Raw genomic sequence first — 25,430 nt, 5'->3', positions numbered from 1 at the left:
CCGTGTGCAAGAGAAGCTATTTTAATTTGTTCCCGTTTGTTACAAGGAGTACATCTGCAACCATCCAGTGCTCTGGAAGAAATATCTGGTCTTTGTCTTTCCAAATATGAATCTAGTATCCAAATACATAATAAAGTAAAGTTTCAAAATAAAAGACACTGCACTAGTGTTTATGGTTTGTGATACTGTCACATACAAAATACAGTAAAAATATCAGTTACTCCTATTTTCTCTCTATAACCCCTTCTTATGATGGGAACTTTCTGAGTCACTATAGGGGCTCATCTGCATACTTGGCTCAATCTAATTCTTGACCTTCCCCCCGACCCCTCCACTCTCTGATTTGCTCACCTTGATTATCTTTTTCTGATTTGTCCTCCTTGCTTACTGTTTTTGGTTCTCTGTGCCTTAAATATTGAGTCTGTTCTGGTCTGGCTGTGGTCTGAAGAAGTGGGTCTGTCCCACAAAAGCTCACCTAATAAACTATTTTGCTAGTCTTTAAAGTGCTACTTGACTGCTCCTTCTTACTAGGGACCTAAGCTGCAAAGTTCGGGTCTGGAAGTCAGTCTCAATTTCCCATTTATCTGATCTTTGGATTTGCTATTTCAGGTCAGGTTTATAAGGACACACTCAAAGCAGGATGACTAGATATGGAGCAATATTTAAATTCAAACTTTCTCAGATGCTTAAAGGACTCAAGCTTAGGCTCGAAGTGTGATGGAATATGCAAGTGAGAACTGAAGTTCCAGTTTGAACTCCTCTGTATTTGATAAATGTATACATGCCCATTCTTATCACAGAGAGCATGTTTAGTTGCTGCCATGTCTGGTATGAATGTGGAATGCAGGCAGATACAGAGAGAACTTCTGGCTCAATACAGCAGCAAGCCTGAGAATGCTTGGTCCACCTCACAAGGGGGACACAGAGCCCATTTAACATTTTTGAATTTTAGGCTTTGACTCTGCTACCCCACCCATCTCCTGAATAGACCCTGATTCACAAGCAGTCTTTCTTTCAGTGGCAAGGAATGAATTAGTACTCCACATAAATAAGGGTAGTCAAATCTGGCAATGAACACCGAAATCTATAAAAATCTAGCCCCAAAATTTGATGTTTGTAGGAATCAGCTATATAATGGAGGCAGCAAAAAGATTCAGACCAAAACTGGAGAGGCAGCTGGGAATGCAATTCAATTGTTCCAAGATTTATCTGTCTCATTGTGTGGCAATTATCTGGATTTCCAGAGTTCTAATTTCCACATAATGAGACAGATAAATCTGGAAATAGATATATTGAGTTCCCTGCTGCCCACCCTCCAGTTTTTGTCTGCATCTCTCTTTGCTGCCTGTCATCACGTGCCTTGTCTTGCTGTTATAATTAAATGCTGAAAGCTTTTCCAAGCAGGACAGCTGGGGGAAATGGCCCCTCAAGTGTGCTGTCAAAAAACATGCAGCATTTCCTTCCAGAGGATTCTGCAACTGAGTGTGAACCTTTGAGAAAGGGATTAACAATAAAAATATCTTACACTGAAGTCTTCCATCCTGGAATATCCTTAAGTACTTTAAAAGCTATAGGTCAAATCCTGGGCAAACATGTCTGACAACGTAATTGTCTTACTGTGTGGAATGCTGAGCCAGAGGTGCGTAATCCCACTAGCAATATGGGGCTATCACTGAGAAGTCTCTCTGGTGACCACAAGCTGGGAACCCAGGCAGGTTCCAGAGGTCCTTAGGGCACTGTACAGCACTGTGGAAGTGTTTGCATGGCAGTGGGAGGAGGCAGCAGCTAACAAGCATGCTATACTTCACATCTGTTGGAGATCAACAACATCTACCATAGGAAAACAGGGCAAACCCATTTTCTTTTCAAAGTGCCAGTGGCACTTTAATGGCTCTGCAAAGCAGATAGAATCTTGTTCTGAACCTCTTTTTGTAAAGTGACTGTTACATATGACATTCTTACCTTTTTATAAAGGTATTTGCCATTTGTGAAGCTGCAGAGATCTGTATTTTCGTCAGCCTTTGTACATTCACAAATCTTGTAATTACCCATAGGAGTATTAAAATTTGTTCCCCAGTCTTGATACCCCTTCACCAAACCACAGCACTGATTCTGAAAAAGACGAGAGAGAGAGAGATGTGAAAGGGATGAATAGTGACTAAAAATGACACACACATCCATTTCATGCTTGCAAACCTTACCAAGACATGGTACATCTAAGAGGGCCTTTGTGTGCATGTGTTAATGTCTTCTATCAATAATCAGAATGGAAGGTGAATTGTAGTCAATAAATCAAGAGGGTGAAGAAGGAACAGATTTCCAATATCCAATGTGGAAGTATAAGAGTTATACTGTAATGTAAGAAGTATAAGAGTTACATTGTAAAAATTACACTATGATACAATGTTGCTTCTGAGCTCAAGAAGGGTAAGTTATGTCGATGCTGTGTGTAGGAATGTAGGGTGGGTTTGGATGGAGCCAGGTGTGCCTGGGAAAGCAGGAACCAGAGCAGTATGTGTTGGATGGTAATTAATTAAGGTAACCAGAGAGTCATAAATAGGAGATTGCTGAAGGTGATATGGAAATGAAGATACATGACTAGTCTCAGGGGCTATGTGGGGTGGGTGTGTGTCGGGTTTTTTTCTTTGTTTATTAACTTTCCTTATTTTTGTCTGTATAAATTGAGAGACCTGAGCCCCAGGTGGGGGCTCACATTTTTCTGAATGTATTAGCAGAGCAGCTCTACTAATAAACAGAGTGGTCTGACAAATTGAAAGTCTCAAGTCTAACTTTGACACCAATAAGGAAATGTCAGTTACATAGCCTTGGATTAATGACTGCATGTGTCAGAGCATAGCGTATAAAAATGTTGGATGATTTCAGAATTATGTTTTCCCCTGCATTTTATATTTGTATGTTAGCGACAGCTGAAGTATTTCACCTATGAAATAAGCCAACCTGGAAAAAGATACAAATGTATAAAAATGTGACAGCTTGAAAAACAACCACCTTAATGGATGGGTAGCCCATGAAACTAGTCATGGACAAAAGAAGGGTAGGGATCTATGCTGAATTTAAAACCCTAAACCAGATGAGGGTTTGAACCGAGTCTCTATTTTATCCAAACCATCCAAGTTCAGGACCGAAGGGAGGGCTTCACAAAGTTCCGGCTTTAGTATAAGCCAAGGGAAGGCAATAATTTTGGCATGGGTGGGGGGCACTCCAAGCTTTTGGTAAGTGGCCAAGTGCTGTGCATTTCTACAGAGGGTGGGGTCTGGGATGGAGGTTGGGTGCAGAAGAGAACTCAGAGTAGGGGACTGGGATGTAGGAGGGGGTGGGAGGTATGGGAGTATGGGTGAAGGAGGGGTTATGACCTGGGACAGGATAATGGGTGCAGAAGAGGATTCTAGCCTGGGAGAGGGATTTAGGAGCAGGTGCAGGGTCTGGGAAGGACTTGTGACCTAGGGTGGGAGGGAGGAGGGTGCAGAGAGTTTGCATGGTGACCTGGGGCAGAGGATTGGGGGCAGGGTCTGGGAGGTGGTCTGGGTGCCGGTGAAGATTTTGGCCTGCAGGAGGGGTGCAGGCCGGGGTGGAGTGTCAGAGGCAGGCTCTGGCCAGGAGGCACTTACCTAAGCAGCTCCCAGCCAGCAGTACACTCAAGAAGTCTTTCCTGCCCCAGACTGCTCAGAGCAGCTGGCTGTTCCATGTGGCATTCTGCACTGCGGGGGGAGGGAGGGCTTTGGGCGCTGTCCCCACCCACAGCAAATGCTCTCAGCTCCCATTGGCTGGTTTCCCTCTCTCCACTCCTGGAGCATGCAGAGCCACAAGGAGCAGCTGCTTTGAGAGGAACTACAGGGGTGGGCCACAAGCCAGATTAAAAGGCTCGAAGAGCAGGATCCAGGCTGTGGGCTGTATCTTGCTCACCCCATCATAAACAATGATTTGGGTTAGCGATAGGAGGGAGAGGCACAAGCTGTCTAAACTCTGTTTTTGGCTGCCATTTCACTAGCACCCTTTGCAGGGTTAAGAAGACGAGCCCTGAAGCTTATCCCCAAAACTCATGTGCTCTTCTAGACCAAGCAATGGACAGCCAGGCACCGTCAGAATAAAGCGTTCTGGGCACCTGCTGCGCTGTGGTGAAGGCCCTCCTATCTGATGTAAATGGGAGTTGAGACCATTCTGCTCTTCTCAGGAGGTGTCCTTCAAGCTCAGACCCATGTTGAATGTCCTACCTATTGGTGTTAGGAATATGAGCCTAGCTCTAAACCACAGAAAGGATTTCTCTTTTTCTCCCTTTTTACTTCCTCTTTTACAATAACATGACATGACTTCGTAGGAAGGGAGAAAATATTTCAAATGTGCAACACCTGGGGAATCTTCCATGAGATATGGTCAGTTTTATTTATGACTTACATAGTACCAGACTGTCTTCCTTGTCCCAGAAGTAAGTTTGTCACTACAGACTGGTGAACTATTTTACACGATAAAAGCTTATCACCTCAAAACCAATGTGTGTCAGCCCTCTTTTAAAGCCTCTTTTCTGAAAGGCAACGGGGTCACTGGGTGACATTTGATATAGCAAAATAATATCTGTCACTCTCTGAGTGCTGAAAAGATTACACAGATAGCATGTCTAGTGGCTGCCGTGGCTGGTTTGAATGTGGAATGCAGCCAGATACACATCGCTGGTGGGGGGTGAGGGGCTTTTAATGCTGGGTGCAGTCTCTCCCTTGGTGCAGGAGGCTATCACCTCTGAATTTTTGCCTCATTAGAGACCTGTAAAGCCTCATTTTTAGGTACATGGCAGAATTTGTAATCTTTGAACCAGGGATTTGGCTTATATAGCTCAAATTTAGGTTCTTTGAACCAGGCAATTCAATTTCTGGATCATAGATACATAGCACCCGGATTGTATAACGCTCATGGACTTCAAGTGATTTACAAACTTCACATGCAACTTTGAAGCTCAAATTATTGTAATAAATGAGTCAACAATGAAATCTAAAATACAGCTCAGTAGTTCTGAGAGAAAACAGATGGCTAGAACAAAGTTGGAATTTCTACAGAAGCAGATACGATATTCCTTAAAAAAGTCTAATTACTGACCTCTCTTTTGTCTTCAAATGCTCATGTTGCTGGCCTCCCTGGATTTGCTGCTTGTGTTGTCCAGAGCATGCACACATCCACTTAATGTACTCAGTAACATATGCTGAAGCCTCTGCCCTTATTAGCGTCCCACTCCCCTGATTATCAGCAGGTATGGGTCATCTCTGTGCTAACCCCCTGCTCCCAATTCTTACACAAATGTCTCTGCAGCAAAATCATCGCAGAGAAGAACTCCAAGCCACACAAGGGCTACAGCTACACTCGTGAGTTTTGTAGACAAAACGAGGGTTTTGTTAATAAAACTCACAGAGCATCTACACACAAAATACATTTTGTCAACAGAAACTCTCAACAAAAAGGCTGTGTAGACACTCCCAGGGGCCCTTTTGTCAGTGGAGTGGGTCAAAAGATCGATCTGCTTTTATGTGTCGACAAGATCTGTTGACGGAAGTTTTGTCAGAACATCTCTCCCAACAGTAACTTCTGTAGACAAATGATTCTAGTGTAGTCATAGCCACGGAGAACAGAATCCCTCCTACAGTTTTTCAGCTTCACTTAGGGGAGATTGTGCTTTTCAGAAGGGTGATATTCAGCCAGATGTCAGTGTAGTGATAAAACAAGGATTAACATTGCATCAAATTCAACAGATTGGACAGATTACTCCTGCCTCTATTTACCGCTTTCTCAAACTTCTGAAACTTCTCTTGAAATACTTGAGCTTCTTGAGTGACATCCTGCAACAACTTTGCCTCCTCTATGACAGTCTTGTTAAAGGTTTCTTCTATCTGAAAATCCAAGTGATGATATATAATATTAGTTCATACTATATGTAAAATGTTGGACAGAATGCAGCAAATATGATTGAACCGTACAGTACCTGTGATTTATACACTGCTCCTAAAATACCTGCTGCAACCTGAAGGATCAGGATCAAAAGCAGTCCAATAAAAAACTAGCAAGAAAACAAAAAAGCTAAGTTAAAACTTTTAACCATCAAAAGATCATTTATTCTAGTTTGGTGACAAATTATTATTTACATGTATGGAGTCTTTGGCAGAATAAATTTACATCCTGGTTTGAGCAAATCAAAGTACTCATCATAACTCAGTTTGACAACAAAAATTGGCCTTTTTTGGTACACAGATGCCCTGGGCCTGCGTAAGGAGAGGTGGTGTTTCACTGTTCCAAGGCAGCATAGACAGCCATTATGTCTCAGACAGCTACAATCTCTCCAGATGCTGCTATGTTCACATAAAGACTGAATATTGTGTTCTACCTATTGGCATAGTGTGAATGGCTGCGCTTCACAGTAAACATTTTTTTTGCATAGCTCCCTATACCACAGTTTATGCAAATGATGTAAGGACCTAATTTGCCTATTTGGACAAACCAGTCCCATAATCTTCAGTTTGTGGTTAATATACTTGTGTTCCAAGCAGTGTGGGATAGGATGTACTGCTGTGGTTAAGGATGCTGGGTAGAGGGTGGGTACTGGGTCAGGTAGCTGGATAAGGTAAGCTGCAGAGGAACTGTCAGGATGTGACTGGGGGCTGCTTGAGGTGACTGGGTGAAGGCAGACCTAATGGTGTGAGAGAGCATGTGCCCTGGCGTCTGGCAATTGAAAGGGGCCAGTGACTCCCAGACACTGCCAGAGCACTGGAGCCCTTTGAATCACCACTACAGCACCACTCTTCACACACCACACAGCTCTATGGACCCGGGGGGGGGAGGTACAGTTATTGCTAAGGGCTGGCTGCCCCCAGCCCCGTCTCTTTTGCCTGAAGCCCCGTTCCTTTTGGGGGAAGGGAGGAGTACTGGCCTCCCCACACCTTGCCCCAGAGCCCCTGGTGGCTGTTGGCCCCACTGGGTGGGGGTGGAATGGATGGGCACCTTGGAGATGATTGACAGGGGAAGTTAAGAAGGAGTTGGCTGGAGAGAAAGCTAGGGGCTGGTTAGGGACTTTCTGGACCCAGTACTGGGTCCCCCTCCCCTTCCATTCCTACGTGATTGCCACCAGCGGCTCCTCCCACTCTGGGATCCAGAAAAGGGAGAAGGGTGGAGGGAACACAGTGGCCACAGTGGCTCTGATAGACAGGACAGCTTCAGGCCCATCCCTGCACCTTCCTTAACATCTCCACAGGGCTGCAAGGAAGTCTGACAGGGCTACCAAATATGAGAGTGTCACATCAGATACATGAACCTTGGCAGCTATGCCCATACACCAGCCCTTCTCTCTCTTTTGGGATAATGTCTTCCTGGGGGTGAAAGAGTTAGCAGGCCCCAGAGTGAAGGGACTGCTATCATTGGAGGCCAATAAGCAGCCACAGTACAGGAGACCCTCCCAACCCTGCTTCTGGAGGTTGGGTTTGTCAGACAGTGGCTACGTCTACACGTGAAGCCTACATCGAAGTAGTCTATTTCGATGTGGCGACATCGAAATAGGCTATTTCGATGAATAACGTCTACACGTCCTCCAGGGCTGGCAACGTCAATGTTCAACATCGACGTTGCGCAGCACCACATCGAAATAGGCGCAGCGAGGGAACGTCTACACGCCACAGTAGCACATATCGAAATAAGGGTGCCAGGCACAGCTGCAGACAAGGTCACAGGGCGGACTCAACAGCCAGCCGCTCCCTTAAAGGGCCCCTCCCAGACACACTTGCACTAAACAGCACAAGATACACAGAGCCGACAACAAGTTGCAGACCCTGTGTATGCAGCATGAATCCCCCGCTGCAGCAGCAGCAGCCAGAAGCCCTGGGCTAAGGGCTGCTGCACACGGTGACCATAGAGCCCCACACGGGCTGGAGAGACAGCGTCTCTCAACCCCCCAGCTGATGGCTGCCATGGAGGACCCCACAATTTCGACGTTGCGGGACGCGGATCGTCTACACGGTCCCTACTTCGACGTTGAACGTCGAAGTAGGGCGCTATTCCGATCCCCTCATGAGGTTAGCGACTTCGACGTCTCGCTGCTTAACGTCGAAGTTAACTTCGAAATAGCGCCCGACGCGTGTAGCCGCGACGGGCGCTATTTCGATGTTAGTGCCGCTACTTCGAAGTCGCGTGCACGTGTAGACACAGCTAGTGAGAGGCATCCCACCTTGCACCGGATGGAATGGGTCCAAGCAGTTAACACAAATAACCATTTGAGCAGACAGAACTGCCCCAGCCTACAACTAGTCTCATTTGCAAGGAACTTAGCCACCAGCTCTAAGTTTAGTTTGAAAAGTTTAGAGGAATGTTTTTCGTTCCATGATCCTACCAAGAGCAGCATGCACTGACTTTCCTTCATTGCACCGCAGCAACCCAGGAAACCAAGGACCATAATGATGGAGCCCACTGCTATCATCAGGTCAACAGCTGAAAACAAGCTGCTGTCTAACTGGAGTTCCTGTAGAGAGAGAAACAAACACTCAGCTGTAAGAAATCCCTTTCCAGAAGGGTAGATTGTTAGATCATATGGTCAACCTCTCCCTCCCCACACCACTTCCCCATTCCCCTGAAAGAGAGGGATTGTAGTTCAGGATAGAAAACTATTATCAGTGCCATTGATGGTATGGGAGGGGAAAGAGGACTGTTACCCCGGGGCCTGTCAATTTAAAAGTGCAAGTCCCCTGAACCCACCCCTCTTCCAGCCACACACACACCTTACCTAGGGCCTGGCAGAGCCCGAACTACGATGTATCGATTAAGCAATCAGGATGACATTCCCTCCTGATCAGAGGACACAGACTAAGGCCTATGCACCCATTTCAACTCTGTTCTGAGAATTTAAGTAGGATTTAGCTGCTAATTGTCTGTGCTGGCCCACTGCCCATGAGTGAGTTTTATCCATAGTGAATAATCAAAGATCTTTTGTCTTTAATATGATTTGTTCTGCTTTCAGCCATGAATACTGGTTGTTATTTATGTAGAAGAATCTAACTGGAAATGTTCTATGTTTTTTTTTTGTGGGGTGGGGGAGGTTGATTCATGGCAATCCCAGAAATGCACTCACTCAGTTGCACTTCCTGTGAGACCACTAGTCAGAATAATCCTGGATGCATGAAAGGGCATGGTAAGACATATTTTTCCAAGGCTTCCCTTTGTTTTCAACTAGCTCCTCAGTATTACTCTAAGGGATGGTGTCTGTGTTTGATGTGTGTGATATTTAAGCAAACAATTCCTATATTTCAATGTAATGACATGTCAATTCATTCAGTTCCCCTTGGGCATGAGCAGGCCTTAGGCCAAAACTGAGCAAAAAATGTCATAGAACATTTTCAAATCACCATTGCCAAGATTAGTAAGGATGTCTGGAAGTTGTCACATTTATCTTGTGATGGAAATAGAGAAGGTGCATATAGGCTAGAACAGTTGGAGGAACGTAATACACATTTCTTTTCCAAATTGAAGTGAACATCCTATTTAGTGTTAGAGAGCTGTATTCATCTGCAGCCAGATCCTGAAATTGTTACTCAGGTAAAACTCAGACAAAATGCACATTGACTTTGAATGTGAACTTTGCCTGAGTGAAGATTGGAGATGGGATATAAGTATTTCAAGATTTGGTTTCTAATTCTTAATTCTTCAGGCAACAACTGAAGTGGTTCAGCTATTTAGAATCAGAGATCCAATTCAGGAAAGCACACAGGTGCACACTTAAATGCTGTCCTGAATAAAAATGTTTTCCTCACTTATTTTGCCCTTGCAGAGCAGGTGTGATTAAGGTGTCCCAGGTACTTAAGGTCATTTGGGGAAGCATGCAGTAGAAAGTCAGTCAGACACATGTGGCAATTTGAGCCTCTGTGGAAGATTGGGAGATTCAAGACTGGACTTGTCTTCTATGCTCTATGTAAATAAGAGATTCAAATTTCCCCATTACCCATGACTTTTTATATAATATGGCCATGTTTCATTCTCCCAGGGGACTCCACGACAGATATTCAGTGTGTTCTTTCAAGTCCATATTCTAGCAATTCACTGGCTGCAACACAGCCAGCCAGCCAGCCACCAGCAGCAGGACTCCAAAATCTTTTTTTCAAAAAAAAAAAAAATTGCAAAAGTAAAACTGTTGATCAAAGACATATTGCTCCTGATTGATGGGGAAAACACCCTGGCTCACAGTATGGCAGCGGACTGGCAATCACACATCTTGGCACTTTAATCAGCCCTTATAAATTCAACCTGGAAGTTGGAAAAAAAAAATGTTTCTAACATGGATAGACTTTTTTCCATGTCTGGAATCAGTCAGAAAGCATTTTGGGACCAAAATTTTCACAAAGTCTTAAATCCATTTATCTCCCTCTGGTCCAAATTCATGCACTGAAGAAAAAAAGTTATGTTTCTCAAGAATCTGGTGCTGGATATTTTACTCCTATCAATAAAGTAAAATCTTAAAAGTTCAGAGTTCTTAGCGTGACTCTTATGGAACTCTGCTGTCAGGGTCTATTGACAGGAAGTTGAAGGGGTCCCTAGAACCTCTGAAGAAGCAAAGGGCCTACACACAGAAGGCCTTGCCCTCTGGTTGCTTCTTCAGGAACCTTAGACCAGGGAGGGTGAACTTCCTGCTTATTTTGTAAGGTGAGATGATGGTAGGTGAAAGTCCATTAGGCTGATCCAGATAAACTCCATGAAGGGAACCTCAAGCAGTTTTCCTCTCCTTTCCTCTCCAGCAGGATTTGTTCAGAAGGCAATTTAAACCTTTGAAAGGACTTCTTGATTTGGCTAGCTGAGGGCCGAGTACTGCAAATCTTTACTCATGCAGTAAAAAGGGTCATAGCATCAGGTGACATATTGTTACAGTTCCATTGGAAACATGGAGAAAATATTTGCCTATATGTAAAGATTAAAATTGCTAAGACAATAGACTCCCACTTTAGAGGAAGGCTTAGAAAGGCAGAAATTCACTGGAAAATTCAAAAGCTTTCCTTAGTGTACTTAATACTTTTTTTAAAATTTGGCCTGACTTTTGAGGGCACTATTTGTTTGTACTGAACTTTCTCCCACGTTGAAATCAATAGCCTAGTTCCCTCTGATTTCAACAGGAGCAAGATGAAGTCCATGTCACACAACTGAAATCTAAGCAGCTTTGTAAACCTATATAGCATTAATAGTAACATGTAGGAAATCTCAGTATACACACACCTCTGCAATTGCAGCTTTCATTACACCTGACTGATCCCTCTTATTTAATGTTAGAGATCATAATTTGGTTATTATAGACACACAGCAGTCCCCTCAGTGAAAGGCTAGCCAGCTCAGGGAAATTGCTGTGGAAATACATTTACCTCCTGAGCAGATTTGCTTACACGCATCCAGATAGAGACTCCAAGTATAATGCAGCCACACACCTGCAGGTAAAATAAAAAAAACATGAGTAATAACAAAGCTCTCTTCTATAGCACTTTCCATTGCTAACAGAGTGTTTTATGGAGAATACCAGTATTATTAACCCCATTTTACAGATGGGGAAACTGAGACAGACAGCGGCAAAGTGACACCTGTGTTTGCCCAGAGAGCCAGTAGTAGAACTGAGTCTTAATTTAATGGTAGTCCATGATCCGATGATGACAAAGAGTCTTAATTTACTGCCCTCCCAATTAGGTAACATCATCTCCCTGTATACATGTTCAATATCCCAACTGCATCAGATGCCTACAGAAATACCGAAACAGATGTACAGCAGAGAAAAGAAAGAAGAATGGCCTACAGCTCAGGAGACAGCTTCACGCCCAAGAAATGTCATTGACGGTAGCTGAATTTCCCTCATGCACCCCAGTGGTGCCATGTGCTGTGCACCAACTGCCTGATGTTCCAATCTCAGAAATGCCGACAGCTCAGTGTTGACAAATGTCTATGGTTTGGGGGGCACTTTGTGATCCTCTGAGATGAGGGTGTGCAGAAATGTACAGTGTTATACGAGTTGGAGAACACCATGTATTCCAGAGCTGTAAAAAGGATCATTTGTCATATCAGGGCCATCCAGCTGGAGACCCCCTTTCGAAGCAGTTTTTTGTTCCTTGGCACTGTTTTTCTAATGCATTACCAAGGACTGCCTCTGCCAACAGCCTCCTGCAGGATCACAGAAGGGAGGATGTGCATCTTCCTCTCCCCCCACCCCCTAAGCACTTTAACCCTTCCACTCTTTCCACTTAGCTTAATGAATACTTAACCCAATCCAATGGGTTCCAACTCTACAGGCAGCCCTCCACAGGCTGGTAGGAAGTGAGAAACGGTTCTGGGTACGGGACAGATGCATTACCACAGACCAAATACAGTAATAGTAGTAGTAGTAGTAGTAGTAGTAGCAAGCCATAGGCCACTGACACCAGTCGCCAGCGTCCCCTGTCTCGGGTGATCTGTTCCACTTCTGACCAGGTATATCCCATCTTTTTAGTGTCGCCTTCAGGTCTCTCTGCCAGGTGTTTCTTAGCTGCCCTCCTTCCTTGTGGGTTCCAACTTAAGGTTTGCCTTGTGATGTTGGTATACAGCCCGCTATTAATGATCAATTGTCAAATAATAAAGTCCTCCTTTGCTTTTTATTCAGGTAAACTTGCATTGATTTCACTACAATTTTTAATTACTTCCCTGTGAGTCTGATTGGTCACTGAGTAAAATCCAAGAAGCACTTCAGGATTTGACTCTGAGTGACTCATCCACTCCGTATTTTTTATTGGCTGCAGTGGTTGACTCCAAACCGTATGAAGATCCTGGGTTCCAAGAATAATATCCACATTGCCTATGAAGCAGGGATGTACTGTACCAAACTGGAGACATAGAATCATAGAATCCTAGGGCTGGAAGGGACCTTAGCACATGCCCTACTAGTTGCTCTGGCCTCACAGAGCTGCCTTCAAGATATGCTCCTCACGCCAGAGAAGACCGTAATAACTGGATGAAGGATTAGGAGGCAGACAAAGGGCCCACCTCTCCTGTCACACTGATGAAATTCAAAATTACTGAAATAAAGATAGTAATATTGGTGTAGGAGGAGAACCACATCCAAAGAATGTACTGGCTTGGAGGAATGGAGATGAATGGATGTGGTGAGAAAAGGAGAAGGAAGAATCATTTAAGGACAGACGTACACACTTACTCAAGTTCAGTACTACCTTGCTGTATCCTGTTAGTGGCCACTATAAGTAAGGGGGATAGAAGATGGACTTTAAATTTTGAGAGAGATAATGATGATGTAGCCATCTCAGTAAAACTGTGACCATTTCTGGACATTCTAAAGGAAAACTGATATTTTTATACTGTTTATATAATTTTCCTTTAAAAAAAAAACCTTTACCCACTAAGGCTGCGTCCACCCTAGCAAGTTCTTTTGAAAATACAGGCCTTTTGCAAAAGAACCCACGGAGCATCTACACACAAAATACACTCATTTGATCTGAGATCAAAAGAACACAGCATTTTTTCTGGAGGCCCTCTTCCTCTCCCAGGTGAGGAAGACTGCCTTTCTCCAAAGGATTCTTTTGCAAAAAAAAAAAAAAAACCAGAAAAGATTCAATATTTAAGGCATAGAGAACCAAAAACAGTATGCAAAATTGACAATCAGAAAAAAATCATCAAGGTGAGCAAATCAGAGAGCAGAGGGGCCCAGGGGGGAGGGGGGAAAGTCAAGAATTAGATTAAGCCAAGTATGCCAAAGGGCCCCTATAATGTCCCAGAAAATTTGCATCCCGGTTCAAACTACGTCTTAATGTGTCAAATTTGAACATGAAACAGAGTTCAGCAGCTTCTCTTTCTAAAGCAGACTGAAAACTCTTTTTCAATAAGACGCAAACTCTTAAGTCATTAACAGAATGGCCCACTCCATTAAAATGTAGACTAACTGGTTCGTGGATCAGGAATGTTTTGATGTCTGTTTTGTGCCCATTAACTCTTTGTCTGAGAGAGTTTGAAGTCTGTCCAATATACAAAGCATCTGGGTATTGTTGGCACATGATGGCATATATGATGTTAGTTGAGGAGCATGAGAAAGTGCCCGTGATTCTGTGAATAACCTGGTTAGGTCCAGTGATGGTATCACCAGAATAGATATGTGGACAAAGCTGGCAGCGGGCTTTTTTGCAAGGAAAAGGACTGGTATTCCTGCAGTATAGACTGTGGCTATTGGTTAGAATCCTCATAAGGTGGGAGGTTGTCTGTAGGGGAGAACAGGCATATCACCTAGGGCCTTCTGGAGAGTGGCATCCTGATTAAGGATGGGTTGTAGGTCTTTAATAATGCATTGAAGTGGTTTGAGTTGGGGGCTGTAGGTGATGACCAGTGGTGTTCTGTTCTTGGCTTTTTTGGGCCTATCTTGGAGTAGCTGGTCTCTGGGTATTCGTCTGGCCTTGTCAATTTGTTTTTTTTATTTCTCCTGGTGGGTAATTCAGGTTTATGAATATTTGGTAGAGATCTTGTAGTTTTTGGTCTCTGTCAGTTGGATCAGAACAAATGTGATTGTACCTAAGGGTTTGACTGTAAACAATGGATCTAGTTATGTGTGCAGGATAGAAGCTAGAGGGGTGTTGGTAAGTATAGTCATCAGTGGGTTTCCAGTACTGTGTGGTACCGATCAGGCCATCCTTGATTTGTACTGTCGTGTCCAGGAAATGTATCTCTTGCATGGAGTAATCGAGGCATAAGTTGATGGTGGGGTGCAGATTGTTAAAGTCTCTGTGGAATTCTTCTAGAGTCTCTATACCATGGGTCCAAATCATAAGGATATCATCAATGTATCTTAAGTAGAGGAGGGGTAATAGGGGCTGAGAGCTGAGGAATTGTTGTTCCAGGTTAGCCATAAAAATATTAGCATATTGTGGGGCCATGTGGGTACCCATAGCAGTTCCACTAATCTGGAGATATAAATTGTCCCCAAATTTGAAATAATTGCGGGAGAGAACAAAGTTGCAGAGGTCAGACACCACATGGGCTGTGTTGACATCAGGGATGGTATTCCTGATTGCTTGTAATCCGTCTTTGTGTGGAATATTAGTGTACAGAGCCTCTACATGCATAGTGGCAAGGATGGTGCTGTCAGGAACTTTTCTGATGTTTTGTAATTTCCTCAGGAAGTTAGTAGCATCTCGCAGATAGCTGGGAGTGTTGGTGACACAGGGTTTGGGGAGGGAGTCGACGTAACTGGATAGTCCGGTGGTGAGTGTGCCATTGCCCAAAATAATAGGGCGTCCGGGATTTCCAGGTTTGTGGGTTTTGGGAAGTAAATAGAATAATCCAGAGTGGGCTCAGATGGTGTGTCTGAGAGAATAAGGTCCCGGGTAGCAGCAGGGAGTTCCTTAAGTAGTAGTTGTAATTTCCTTTGGAATTCCAAAGTGGGATCAGAGGAGAGAGGTCTGTAAAATGTGGTGTTGGAGAGTTGTCTGGCAGCCTCCTGTTCATAGTCTGACTTACTCATGATGACAACAGCCCCCCTTTTGTCAGCTAGTTTGATTATAATGCCTGGGTTATTTTTGAGACTGTGGACAGCATAGCGTTCAGCATAGTTGAGATTGTGTCTCATTTGGCATTGTTTGTGTATAATGTACACCTGAGCATGGTTGTGGAAGCATTGCACATAGAAATCCAGACTTTCACTACGACCCTCAGGGGGGAGTCCACATAGAGTTCTTCTTCTTTTGTTTTTGGTAGGGGGGTTGAGAGAGTCAAACTGTTGTTCATAGGTGTGCTGGAAAAATTCCTTTAGGCAGAGGTGGCGAAAGAAGGCTTCCAGGTCACCACAGAATTGTATTAAGTTCGTGGAGGAAGTAGGGCAGAAGGAAAGACCCTGGGATAAGAGACATTCTTCTGCTGAGCTGAGTCGGTAGCTGGAAAGGTTAACAATGTTGTTAGTTGAGCTGTCGTTATTGTAGTTGAAATATCCTGAGGTATGAAGTAATGTAGAAAATGTATTCTCTTTTTTTTTTGTAGAAAGTGGAAGTGTGTTTTATAAATTTCCTGTCTAGCACAGGTAAAGCCTCATTCTGTAGGGCCATGAGTGGATGCCTGATTGTTGATGATAATTTCAAGTTCAGAAAGTTCATTTTTAATTATCTTTTGTTTATTGAAAAGGATTTTGATCAAGTGGTTGTGTTGCATAGATGCTTGCTGTAGTCGGTGTAGTATGTTGATTCTAATGGGTTTTTCACTGTCAGTCCCTTGGGTACAATACCCATGTTCTTGCATTTGGAGAGAAAGATGATGTCTGTCTGGATCTGGGCAAGTTTTTTCATGTAGTTGATGGATCTCCATTCCAAACGGCTAAATGTAGTGCCTTGCATGTTGAATAGTAACAGAGAGGGAGCCGTGCTAGTCTATATATTATCAAAACAAAAAAGCAGTCAAGTAGCACTTTAAAGACTAAAGACTAAAGACCATAGCCATACCAGAACAGACTCAATATTTAAGGCATAGGGAACCAAAAACAGTAATCAAAGTTGACAAATCAGAACAAATTATCAAGGTGAGCAAATCTCTTAAGTCATGCCACACTCCAGAAGACCCTAGGTGACATGCCTGTTCTCTCCTACAGACAACTTCCCAACCTTATGAGGATTCTAACCAATAGCCACAGTCTATACTGCAGGAATACCAGTCCTTTTCCTTGCAACAAAGCCCGCTGCCAGCTTTGTCCACATATCTTTTCTGGCGATACCATCACTGGACCTAACCAGTTTTTTCACAGAATTATGGGCACATTCTCATGCTCCTCAACTAACTTCATATATGCCATCATGTGCCAACAATGCCCAGATGCTTTGTATATTGGACAGACTTCACACTCTCTCAGACAAAGAGTTAATGGGCACAAAACAGACATCAAAACATTCCTGATCCACAAACCAGTTAGTCTACATTTTAATGGAGTGGGCCATTCTGTTAATAACTTAAGAGTCTGTGTCTTATTGAAGAAGAGTTTTCAGTCTGCTTTAGAAAGAGAAGCTGCTGAACTCTCTTTCATATTCAAATTCAACACATTAAGACGTGTTTTGAACTGGGATGCAAATTTCCTGGGTCATTATAGGGGCTCTGTGGCATACTTGGCTTAATCTAATTCTTGATTCCCGCCCCCACCCGCCCCCTGCTCTCTGATTTGCTCACCTTGATAATTTTTTTCTGATTTGTCCTCCTTGCTTACTGTTTTTGGTTCTCTGTGCCTTAAATATTGAGTCTGTTCTGGTCTGGCTATGGTCTGAAGAAGTGGGTCTGTCCCACGAAAGCTCACCTAATAAATTATTTTGTTAGTCTTTGAAGTGCTACTTGACTGCTTTTTTGTTTTGATAGTGTATAGACTAGCACGGGTCCCTCTCTGTTACTTTTGAAAAAAAGTGAGTGTAGATGCTCCGCGGGCCCTTCTTTTTTAAGGGCAGTCCTCATGGTGCCAGATTTTTTTATCCCTGGCCTATTCTTTCAGAAGAGCGAGGGACACGTGGATGCTCTCTATGGAAAGAGCAGATCGATCTTTTGATCCACTTTTTTGTGTGTGGACGTGACCTTTCAAAAGGAGTTTTTTCAGATGATCTCTTCTGGAAGAACTTCTTTCAAAGGATGGCTGTAGTGTGGCTGCAGGCTAAAAGAGCTGGTATAATACTCAGTCTCAAAAATCCATAATGACTTTAACAGATTATTTGATGTGGAACATAGCCAAAAGGCAAACCTGCACACTACATTTTTTGTGCTTATATTATTTTTAGTACTTATATTTGAACAAGAGCAAACAATGCAAAGAAAGAATATTATTGATTACAGTTATATCACATTATCAAATTTTAACTACAACCTCCATTGAAATCAATGGGGACTTTGGCTTTAAAATTGATGGCATTACATAAACTCATCTTCAGGCTCAGGATTCTGCCAATGAGTAAAATATCTATTAGGCTTTTATAGGCTTTAGTTATTATTATAGGCTTTAGTCACATTCACATCATTAGCACTTCTCATGAGAGAAAGTATATTTGGCCCAGACTCATGCCACAAAAAAGATCCATAACAATAAAATGAATAATGGGCCAGAACTAGCTTTTCTGTTTTGTGGGAACCCCAATTTCAAAATATTTCCTTTTCAAAAGTGAAGAGAGCCAAACAGTTGTAGTTTCCTCCAAAATGAAATTCAACCCAACCACATACACACACACAAATAGTTTCAGATCAAAATGTTTTGGTTTGAAAAAGTCTACATACTTGGCTCCAGCTTTGACTTTCTTCTATATAACACAATTTTTAAAAAAAATCTGAAACTAAAAGTAGTTTAAAAATAAAAAACAATTTGAAACATTACATTCTGAGAATATCAAAACGGAACGTGTCAATCTCATTGGAATGGTCCACTGTGGTTCTTTTTTTCCACATGAAATTTTATCAGAATCAATATGCGTTGACAAAAATGTTTCACTTTGAACTAATCACCATTTTGGATGAAAACTGCCAGCAGAAAATTTCCAACCAGTTTGACAGGTAACAAACAGCAAATAACTGAGGACTATATTAGAAGCCCTGACCAAGGGCCACCCAGGTAACTGCACTGCTTGAGGAGCAGATTACAGCCCAAAATGTGTCTCACTGAGTCAGTTTGGTGCCTAGTTCCCCACCACCATCATCAACATCAATAACTGTGGGCTCAGGGCCCATTGGTGTCTGATGCCCTTCTCACTATTTCCTTCCATCTTTCCCTGTCCAGTGTGGAGAGGCTTAGTTTCTGTAGACCAGCTCCGCACCAGTCTATTATATCATCTATCCATTCTCTGTGGGGTCTGCCTCTCCTATTCGAACCATCCATTATGCCAAATACCAGGGTCTTGACTTTTCATTCATTGTTCATTCTGCAAATATGCCCAGATAGTTGTAGCTTCCATTTTACAACCTTCTGCAGCAGGTTCTGTTTTGGCTGTGTCTTCCTCTGTAATTCCTTGATGGTGACCTTCTGCATCCATCCCATTCTCAGGTTCTTTCTTTAATAATTCCTCTCAAATTCTCATATCCTTCTCTTCAAATCTTTTGTTATCACCCATGTCTCACATCCATACAACATGCTGCTGAATACACATGTTTTCAAGACACTCTGCTTCATTCTTAAGCTAATTGCTTTGCTTTTCCAGATCTTATCCATCGCCTTCAAAATCGCTCTTGCTTTCGCTATTCTAGTTGCTATTTCCCTCTTACAGTCTAGATCATACGTTATGTTGCTCCCCAGATATGTGAAATTCTCTACATTTTCTAGTTCAATACCATCGACACTGATCTTTCTTCCTATTTCCTTATCTCCAAATGCCATTGTTTTTGTTTCATCGATGTTCATAATCAGTCTGTACCATTTCCCTTCTTCGTTTAACACCTGCACCTTTTTTGCGAGCAGTTCCCCACCTTATTCCTTCAAAGCCAAGTTGAGTGATGAGTGCCAGCCTTACACTTGATGAAGACTACTGCAGATGTGCTGACTGTGACATCTGACTAGAGTATTCAAGCTCCACCACTTCCTATGCACACGGGTAGGTGGGAATGGGTAACAATCACATGGAGATTGCAATGCTACATGCACTGCAGGCAGCCAGGGTAAAGACGCAAGAAGGAAACTTACATAACTTTATTCCCTTTCACAGATGCATAGGCTGTAAATTAGTTTTCTAACCCTGAGAGAAGTGAGGTTCTGGAACAGCTACTAGAAGTTGTGGGGGCAAACAACCTAACTTTTCAAAGATGAAGCTTGATACATTTATGAGTGGGATATGACTGACTGCTTGTGATAGCAGGGGATTGGACTTGATGACCTAGGAGATTCCTTCCCTTCTTATTGCCTTCCCAGAGCCCTCAAGAAAACACTGTCTTGATTCAATATACTAAAAAATGGCAGTAGCTCTTCTGAGGCTGAGGCTACCATGACTTCCTGTTATAAGCTTGATTTTTCAGCCCCGCATTCATGGGTGACAGGTGACCCCCATTATGAGGAGGGAAGCCTGCCAGACCTGTCCCATCTGCCCAAGGCCCTGCCGCTGCATGCTGAAGCCCCCGCCCCACACCCTGTCAAAGAAAAAGCCCTAAGGGGACCCTCTGACTAGAGAAGCCCTGGTCTACCCACCCAGCCGCATCAAGCTGAACTGCCATTGCCAGCCCATCCCAACCCACTGCCCCCTGACAGTGCCCCACCAAGCCTCTGCTCCCCTGTTCCACCAGCACTGGGCTGACCCCAGCACTGGCTGATCCTACAGCCTCCCCAAGCACTGGCTTCTTCCACCCTGAAGACACCCTTCCCTGGCCCCCCCAGGAAGAGGGTTCAGGGGTGAGGGATAGAGAGGAGAAGGCAGCAAAATTCTTAAGGAATGGGAGAGATGCTGTGGCCCATTTTTCTAGCAGTGGGTTGGCAGTAGTGCCAGAGAGGGCAACACCTTCTCTAGCCTATTATAGCAAATGCCCATGCCCACACTGAACCTTGTGGCTGGTTAGTTGAACTGTCGGTGTTTTCAGCAATGCTAGTAGACCCAGTGCTTTGCCCGCTCCTCGACAATGCTAGAATGAGTGTGCTGGCTTTGGGGATACTGGCTGAAAGGTGCAGCAACACCAGCTGCCCCTTGTGCTGCATTTTGAGTGCTTCCACAGAAAATGTGGTTATGGCAGAAGTGCTAAATGACTCCTTTGTTTCTGTTTTCACCAAAACTGTGAGTAGCGATTGTACAGCTAACACAGTGAATGCCAGCGAAAAGGAGGTAGAATCTGAGGCTGAAGTAGGGAAAGCACAAGTTAAAAATTGTTTGGAAAATTTAGATGTCTTCAAGCTGGCAAGGAGATGACTGAGGAGGTGTCTGAGCCATTAGTGATGATCATCGGAAAACTCATGGAAGATGAGAGAAATGTGCAAAATACGTGACTGTATAGGGCACCCAAAAATTTGGGCCTCTGCTCGCATGCCGAAGGACAGCCCTGCCTGGCCTCTTCTGCTGGGTTCCTCTGTCCCCTCCCACTCACTGCTGTCTCCCAAAGGCTGCAGGGCTTCTCCCTGCCCCCTCCTCCACGGGCCCCTCTCAGCCAGCAGCTGGCAGCTAGTGAGGGCTCTCTCCTGCCAGAGTAGGGATTGAGATGATCCCTCAGCTATGTGGCTCTGCTCTGGCCACTGTGAACCTCCCAAGCTCTGGTAGAAGCTGTGCTGGGGGAAGGTGGGAAGTTTTTGAGGGGGAGTTGCCCCAAGTGCTGGCAAAAACCACACAAGTGGATCAAGGCCTTAGTTGCATAGGGCCCCATAAAGTGTAAGGACAGCTCTGTCTGGCTGAAAACAAGCTAGAAGGGCATATTAAATGTGGTCCTGCAGGCAGAGCCTTCCTGTCCCTAGGAATGTCTGGGGCAGCCACCCCTGTCCTTGTGCTTTGGGAGCAGCTACCTCAGGTATCCAATGGACAGTACCTACTGCAGGGCCTGGTGCAGGGGGTGGCAAGGGTTGCAGCAGTGGGAGCTGGAGTGACCTAGTAGCCCGTGCAACTCTGCCTCCCATCTCCCAGCCCCCTGTGCTTTGCTTCACCACAGCAGTGGGAAGCAGCGCACCTGGCCCCAGCCCCAGCACCAAGACATTCTGCTTCTCAATACCATGATGAAGTGGAACTCTGAGGGCTGAGAGCTGAGCAGCGAGGCAGAGTGGAGCCGGCTGCTGGGTCACCCCAGTTCCTGCCACCACGGTGAGTTCAGGGGGCCCAGTCCCTGCTGCTGCTCTGTTCCAGGGCTGTCAGTAGTCTCCTGGCTTGTCTTGTTTTGGGGAGGGGGCATCCTGCGAGGGGTGCAATGGAGGCAGGAAGGGACACAGCAAGGGCAGGGCTTGGGAGAAGAGATGAAGTGGGGGACAAGCAGGGTCAAAGCAGAGGTGGGGCCTGAGGTGAGGGGGCCTAGAGCATTGGGTGGGTTACCCCAGGCCTCACACCCACCTAGGGATGGACCTGACTGATGGGATGTCTTGGGTTTGGTTCTTCAAGACTGATTTAAATAACGGACTAAAGAGTACAGTTACCATGTTTACAGATCATACCGAGCTGGGAGGGGTTGCAAGCGCTTCACAGGACAGGATTTAAGTTTAATATGTTCTGGATAAACTGCAGAAATGGTCCGAAGCGAAAAGGCTAAATTTCAATGAGGAAAAATGCAAAGTACTCTACTTAGGAGAGAACAACCAACTGCACACATACACAATGGGATATGACTGGCTAGGAAGGAGCATCGTAGAAGAGGATTAGGGAGTTATAGTGGGTCACCAGCTAATTATGAGTCAACAATGTGACACTTACACAACACAAACGTCATTCTTGGATGCATTAGCAGGAGTTATATAAGTAAGATACAAAAAGTAATTCCCCCCTTCTATTCTGCACTGATCAGGCTTCAGCTGGAGCATCGTGTCTAATTCTACACATCACGTTTCAGAGATGTGGACAAACTGGGGAAAGTCCAGAGGAGAGCAACAATAATGGTTAAAGATCTAGCAAACGTGACCAGTGAAGAAAGGTTGAAAAAAATGTGTATGTTTAGTCTAGAGAAAAGAAGACTGAGGGGGGGGTCATAACAGTTTTTCAAGTATATAAAAGGTTATTACAAGGAGGAGGTGGAAATGTTTTTCTTAACCCCCGAGGACAAGACAAGAAGCAATGGGCTTCCACTGCAGCAAGGGAGCTTTAGGATGGACATTTAGGAAAAGCTTCCTACCTGTTAAGATGTTTAAGCACTGGAACAAATTGCCTAGGGAAGTTGTGGAGTCTCCATCATTGGAGGTTTTAAGAACAGGTTAGACAAACACCTGCTGAGTTATTACATAGCTCTACTTTTAGTACAATACAATGGACCAGGTGATTGTTGGGGTTCCTTCCAGTCCTATGCTTCTGTGTTTAGCAACCTGTAAGTATTGCTGTGCAAAAAGTTGAGCTTAAACTTTACATATACTCAAAATCAGTGTGGGCTAGGTCTGAGTTTACAAACCAGCACTTACTCATTAGACATTTATACATAGGATCCTCAAACTATCAAACGTTTTTGCAAGCTAGCCCCAAACTTTCTGTTTGTGCTTCCTTTAAGCTTTCTATTCTGTTCATTGGACAAGAAAGTCCCATGGTGTAGCTGCTCATTCAACTTCTGGTTTCACTGTCCCCTGTGAGAACCTGTCACTTCTCTTGCTTAGGAATTGACAAGAATCAGCCATAAAAGACTGGTTTGATTTGAACTCAAACATTTCAAAAGCTTCCAGGTCTGTAAAGAAGTTAAGACACAAGTACAGAGATCTGTTTCTAACCAACTTGGAAAGCTTCACACTACTCCTTTAAATCAGGCTGGATTCTACTATTCCCCATACAGAAGCAATTGGTGCTGGGATTCTATAGGGGGCCCTGACCAAGTGGCCCTGCCCTGCCCTTTCCCCACCCTTGCTCTGCCCCCACCCATCTCTTCCTGCAAAAGCGCCATGACGCTTCTGGTGGGTACAGGGCAGGCCCCCTTCCTGGGCTATCCCCTAGGAGTAGCACTTTCAGGCCACACCACTGTGGGAGATGGGTGGGACTCATCAGAAGTGGTACAATGAGTAAAGCAAGGAGCATGTGGCCCCCTGCAGAGCCCCAAGTGTCGCCCATGCTCCCATACTCACCCATTGCACTATAATTACCCCATTGCAACTCCTTGTAACTTGTCAGCCTGCCAAAGCCCAAATGTGAGTGTCAATGAAAGACGGAACCAAAATAAGACAAGCAGAAATTTCCTTCTCCCCTCTGCTCTACCTAGTCACAACCTCACTGTAGTTTTCAAATTATATCTAACTAGAAGATTTACCTGCCATTGCTCAGGTCATTAACACAATTATGTTACTTTTTGTTTTCGGTTTTCTTCATTTAAATCATTGCTCAGGGCTGGGGGTGGGGATGAGGGATTCAGTATGCAGGCTGACCTGGGCAGAGAGCACTACCCCAGCCCTCTCTCACCACAGCAGCTTGGGGCTAGGTAAGAAAATCCTCACCATGGCTGCTGCAGCTCCAGTGGGCACAGCCAGGGGGAGGGGTGCATGTTTCCTGTCTGGGGAAGGTCCAGATTCATCTGCCCCCTGTGCTCCCCAGCCACAGTGAGGAGTGCGGCAGACTGTGCTCTTTCCTCTTGCTCCTTAATGAAGGGGAACAGCCAGCAATATTCATGTACAAATCGTGAGGGGAGAGCTTCAGCCCACCTTAGAGAGTGCCTGGGGTGTGGGAGGCTTGGGGCTGGAGGGGCAGCCACTCCCCAACCTTCCCCTTTCACCTGCCTAGCAATTCTGTCTCTTTTCTGTGTGGTCTTTGAGAAGCAATCTCATTCCAAGCACATCCCATTTTCCTAGCAGAACCAAACCCTTACCTTGCTGCAAGGTATGGGAAGAAGAGGCTGTATACCAAATTGGTGGTTCTAGCTTTTACTACGTAAGAGGAGTTCCTGAACAAACAGGCAGACACACACAGGCTGACAGACACAGACAAACTGTCTCAAACACATAGTAGAGTTCCTTTATACTTGATGTTGCCATATTCCTTCAGTACAGTGGACTCTTTCCCATGCTCCTATTAAAAATAAAAATCAACTTACCCAGAACAAAAAGTTGAAGATGAACATGGAATATTTCATACAGCTGCTCACCCCTGCCATTATCAAAAGCAATTGTAATCAAAACTACAGAGAAAGCTATTATAGGAACCTTTCTTTTTAAAAAAATACTCCTCAAAAGGCTGGCAGGCTGTGTTCTGCGCTCTGACACCAAAAGTCTGGGAGGAACACATTTAGAATTATTTAATTATTATGTAAGTCCTGAGTAAATATTAACCAAGCACGCAAAAGCACCACCAGGCATTATCTCACTACACCACCAGGCATTATCTCACTGAGAGAATGGGCAAGGACTTTGTCCCAGAGTAAATAACTGATAATTGTAATGACTACTTTAGTTTCTTTGATACCCCTCCAAAAAGGCTACATCTGCACGAGACGGTTTTTCCAGCAAAATGTGGCTTTTGTTGGAAAAACCTACAGAGTGTCTAGATGCAAAAGGTGCTTTACCAACAGTCTGTTGACAAAACATCTGCCAGCAGCTCTATACCACTCCACATTCAGGTATAATGCCTTCCTCAACAGTTTCCTGTTGACAAAACATCCATGCAGACATTCTGCGGCCCTTTTGTTGACAGACAGGGCTTCCGTTCACTGGGCAGCCCTGTTGGCAGAAGTTCCAGTCAACCATTCTGCTGAAAAACGGCCTGGCAGTCTAGCTGCTCTCTGTTTACGGAGCAGATTGCTCTTTTGATCTGCTTTAATGTGTAGACGCAATCTGTCGACACGTTTCGCTGGGAAATCCCTTTCAACAGTAACTTCTGTTGACA

General features: G+C 44.3%; 1 protein-coding gene across 1 annotated transcript in view; it reads right to left on the bottom strand.

Annotated features, from left to right (window-relative positions):
• Positions 1-24,702, bottom strand: part of TSPAN8 (tetraspanin 8) — a 31,236-nt gene extending 6,534 nt beyond the window's left edge. The window contains exons 1-6 of the mRNA XM_074984037.1: positions 24,643-24,702; positions 11,382-11,444; positions 8,375-8,503; positions 5,984-6,058; positions 5,784-5,891; positions 1,963-2,112 (exon numbers count right to left, since the gene is read on the bottom strand). Coding sequence (XP_074840138.1) covers positions 1,963-2,112; positions 5,784-5,891; positions 5,984-6,058; positions 8,375-8,503; positions 11,382-11,444; positions 24,643-24,702 — 585 coding nt within the window. The remainder of the gene's footprint in view (positions 1-1,962; positions 2,113-5,783; positions 5,892-5,983; positions 6,059-8,374; positions 8,504-11,381; positions 11,445-24,642) is intronic.
• Positions 24,703-25,430: the final 728 nt, after the last annotated feature.

This window comes from Carettochelys insculpta, chromosome 1 (genome assembly GCF_033958435.1).
Source record: "Carettochelys insculpta isolate YL-2023 chromosome 1, ASM3395843v1, whole genome shotgun sequence".
Lineage (NCBI taxonomy): Eukaryota > Metazoa > Chordata > Testudines > Carettochelyidae > Carettochelys > Carettochelys insculpta.
Note: the sequence above shows the minus strand (reverse complement) of the source record. Positions and strands in the feature narration are given on the sequence as shown.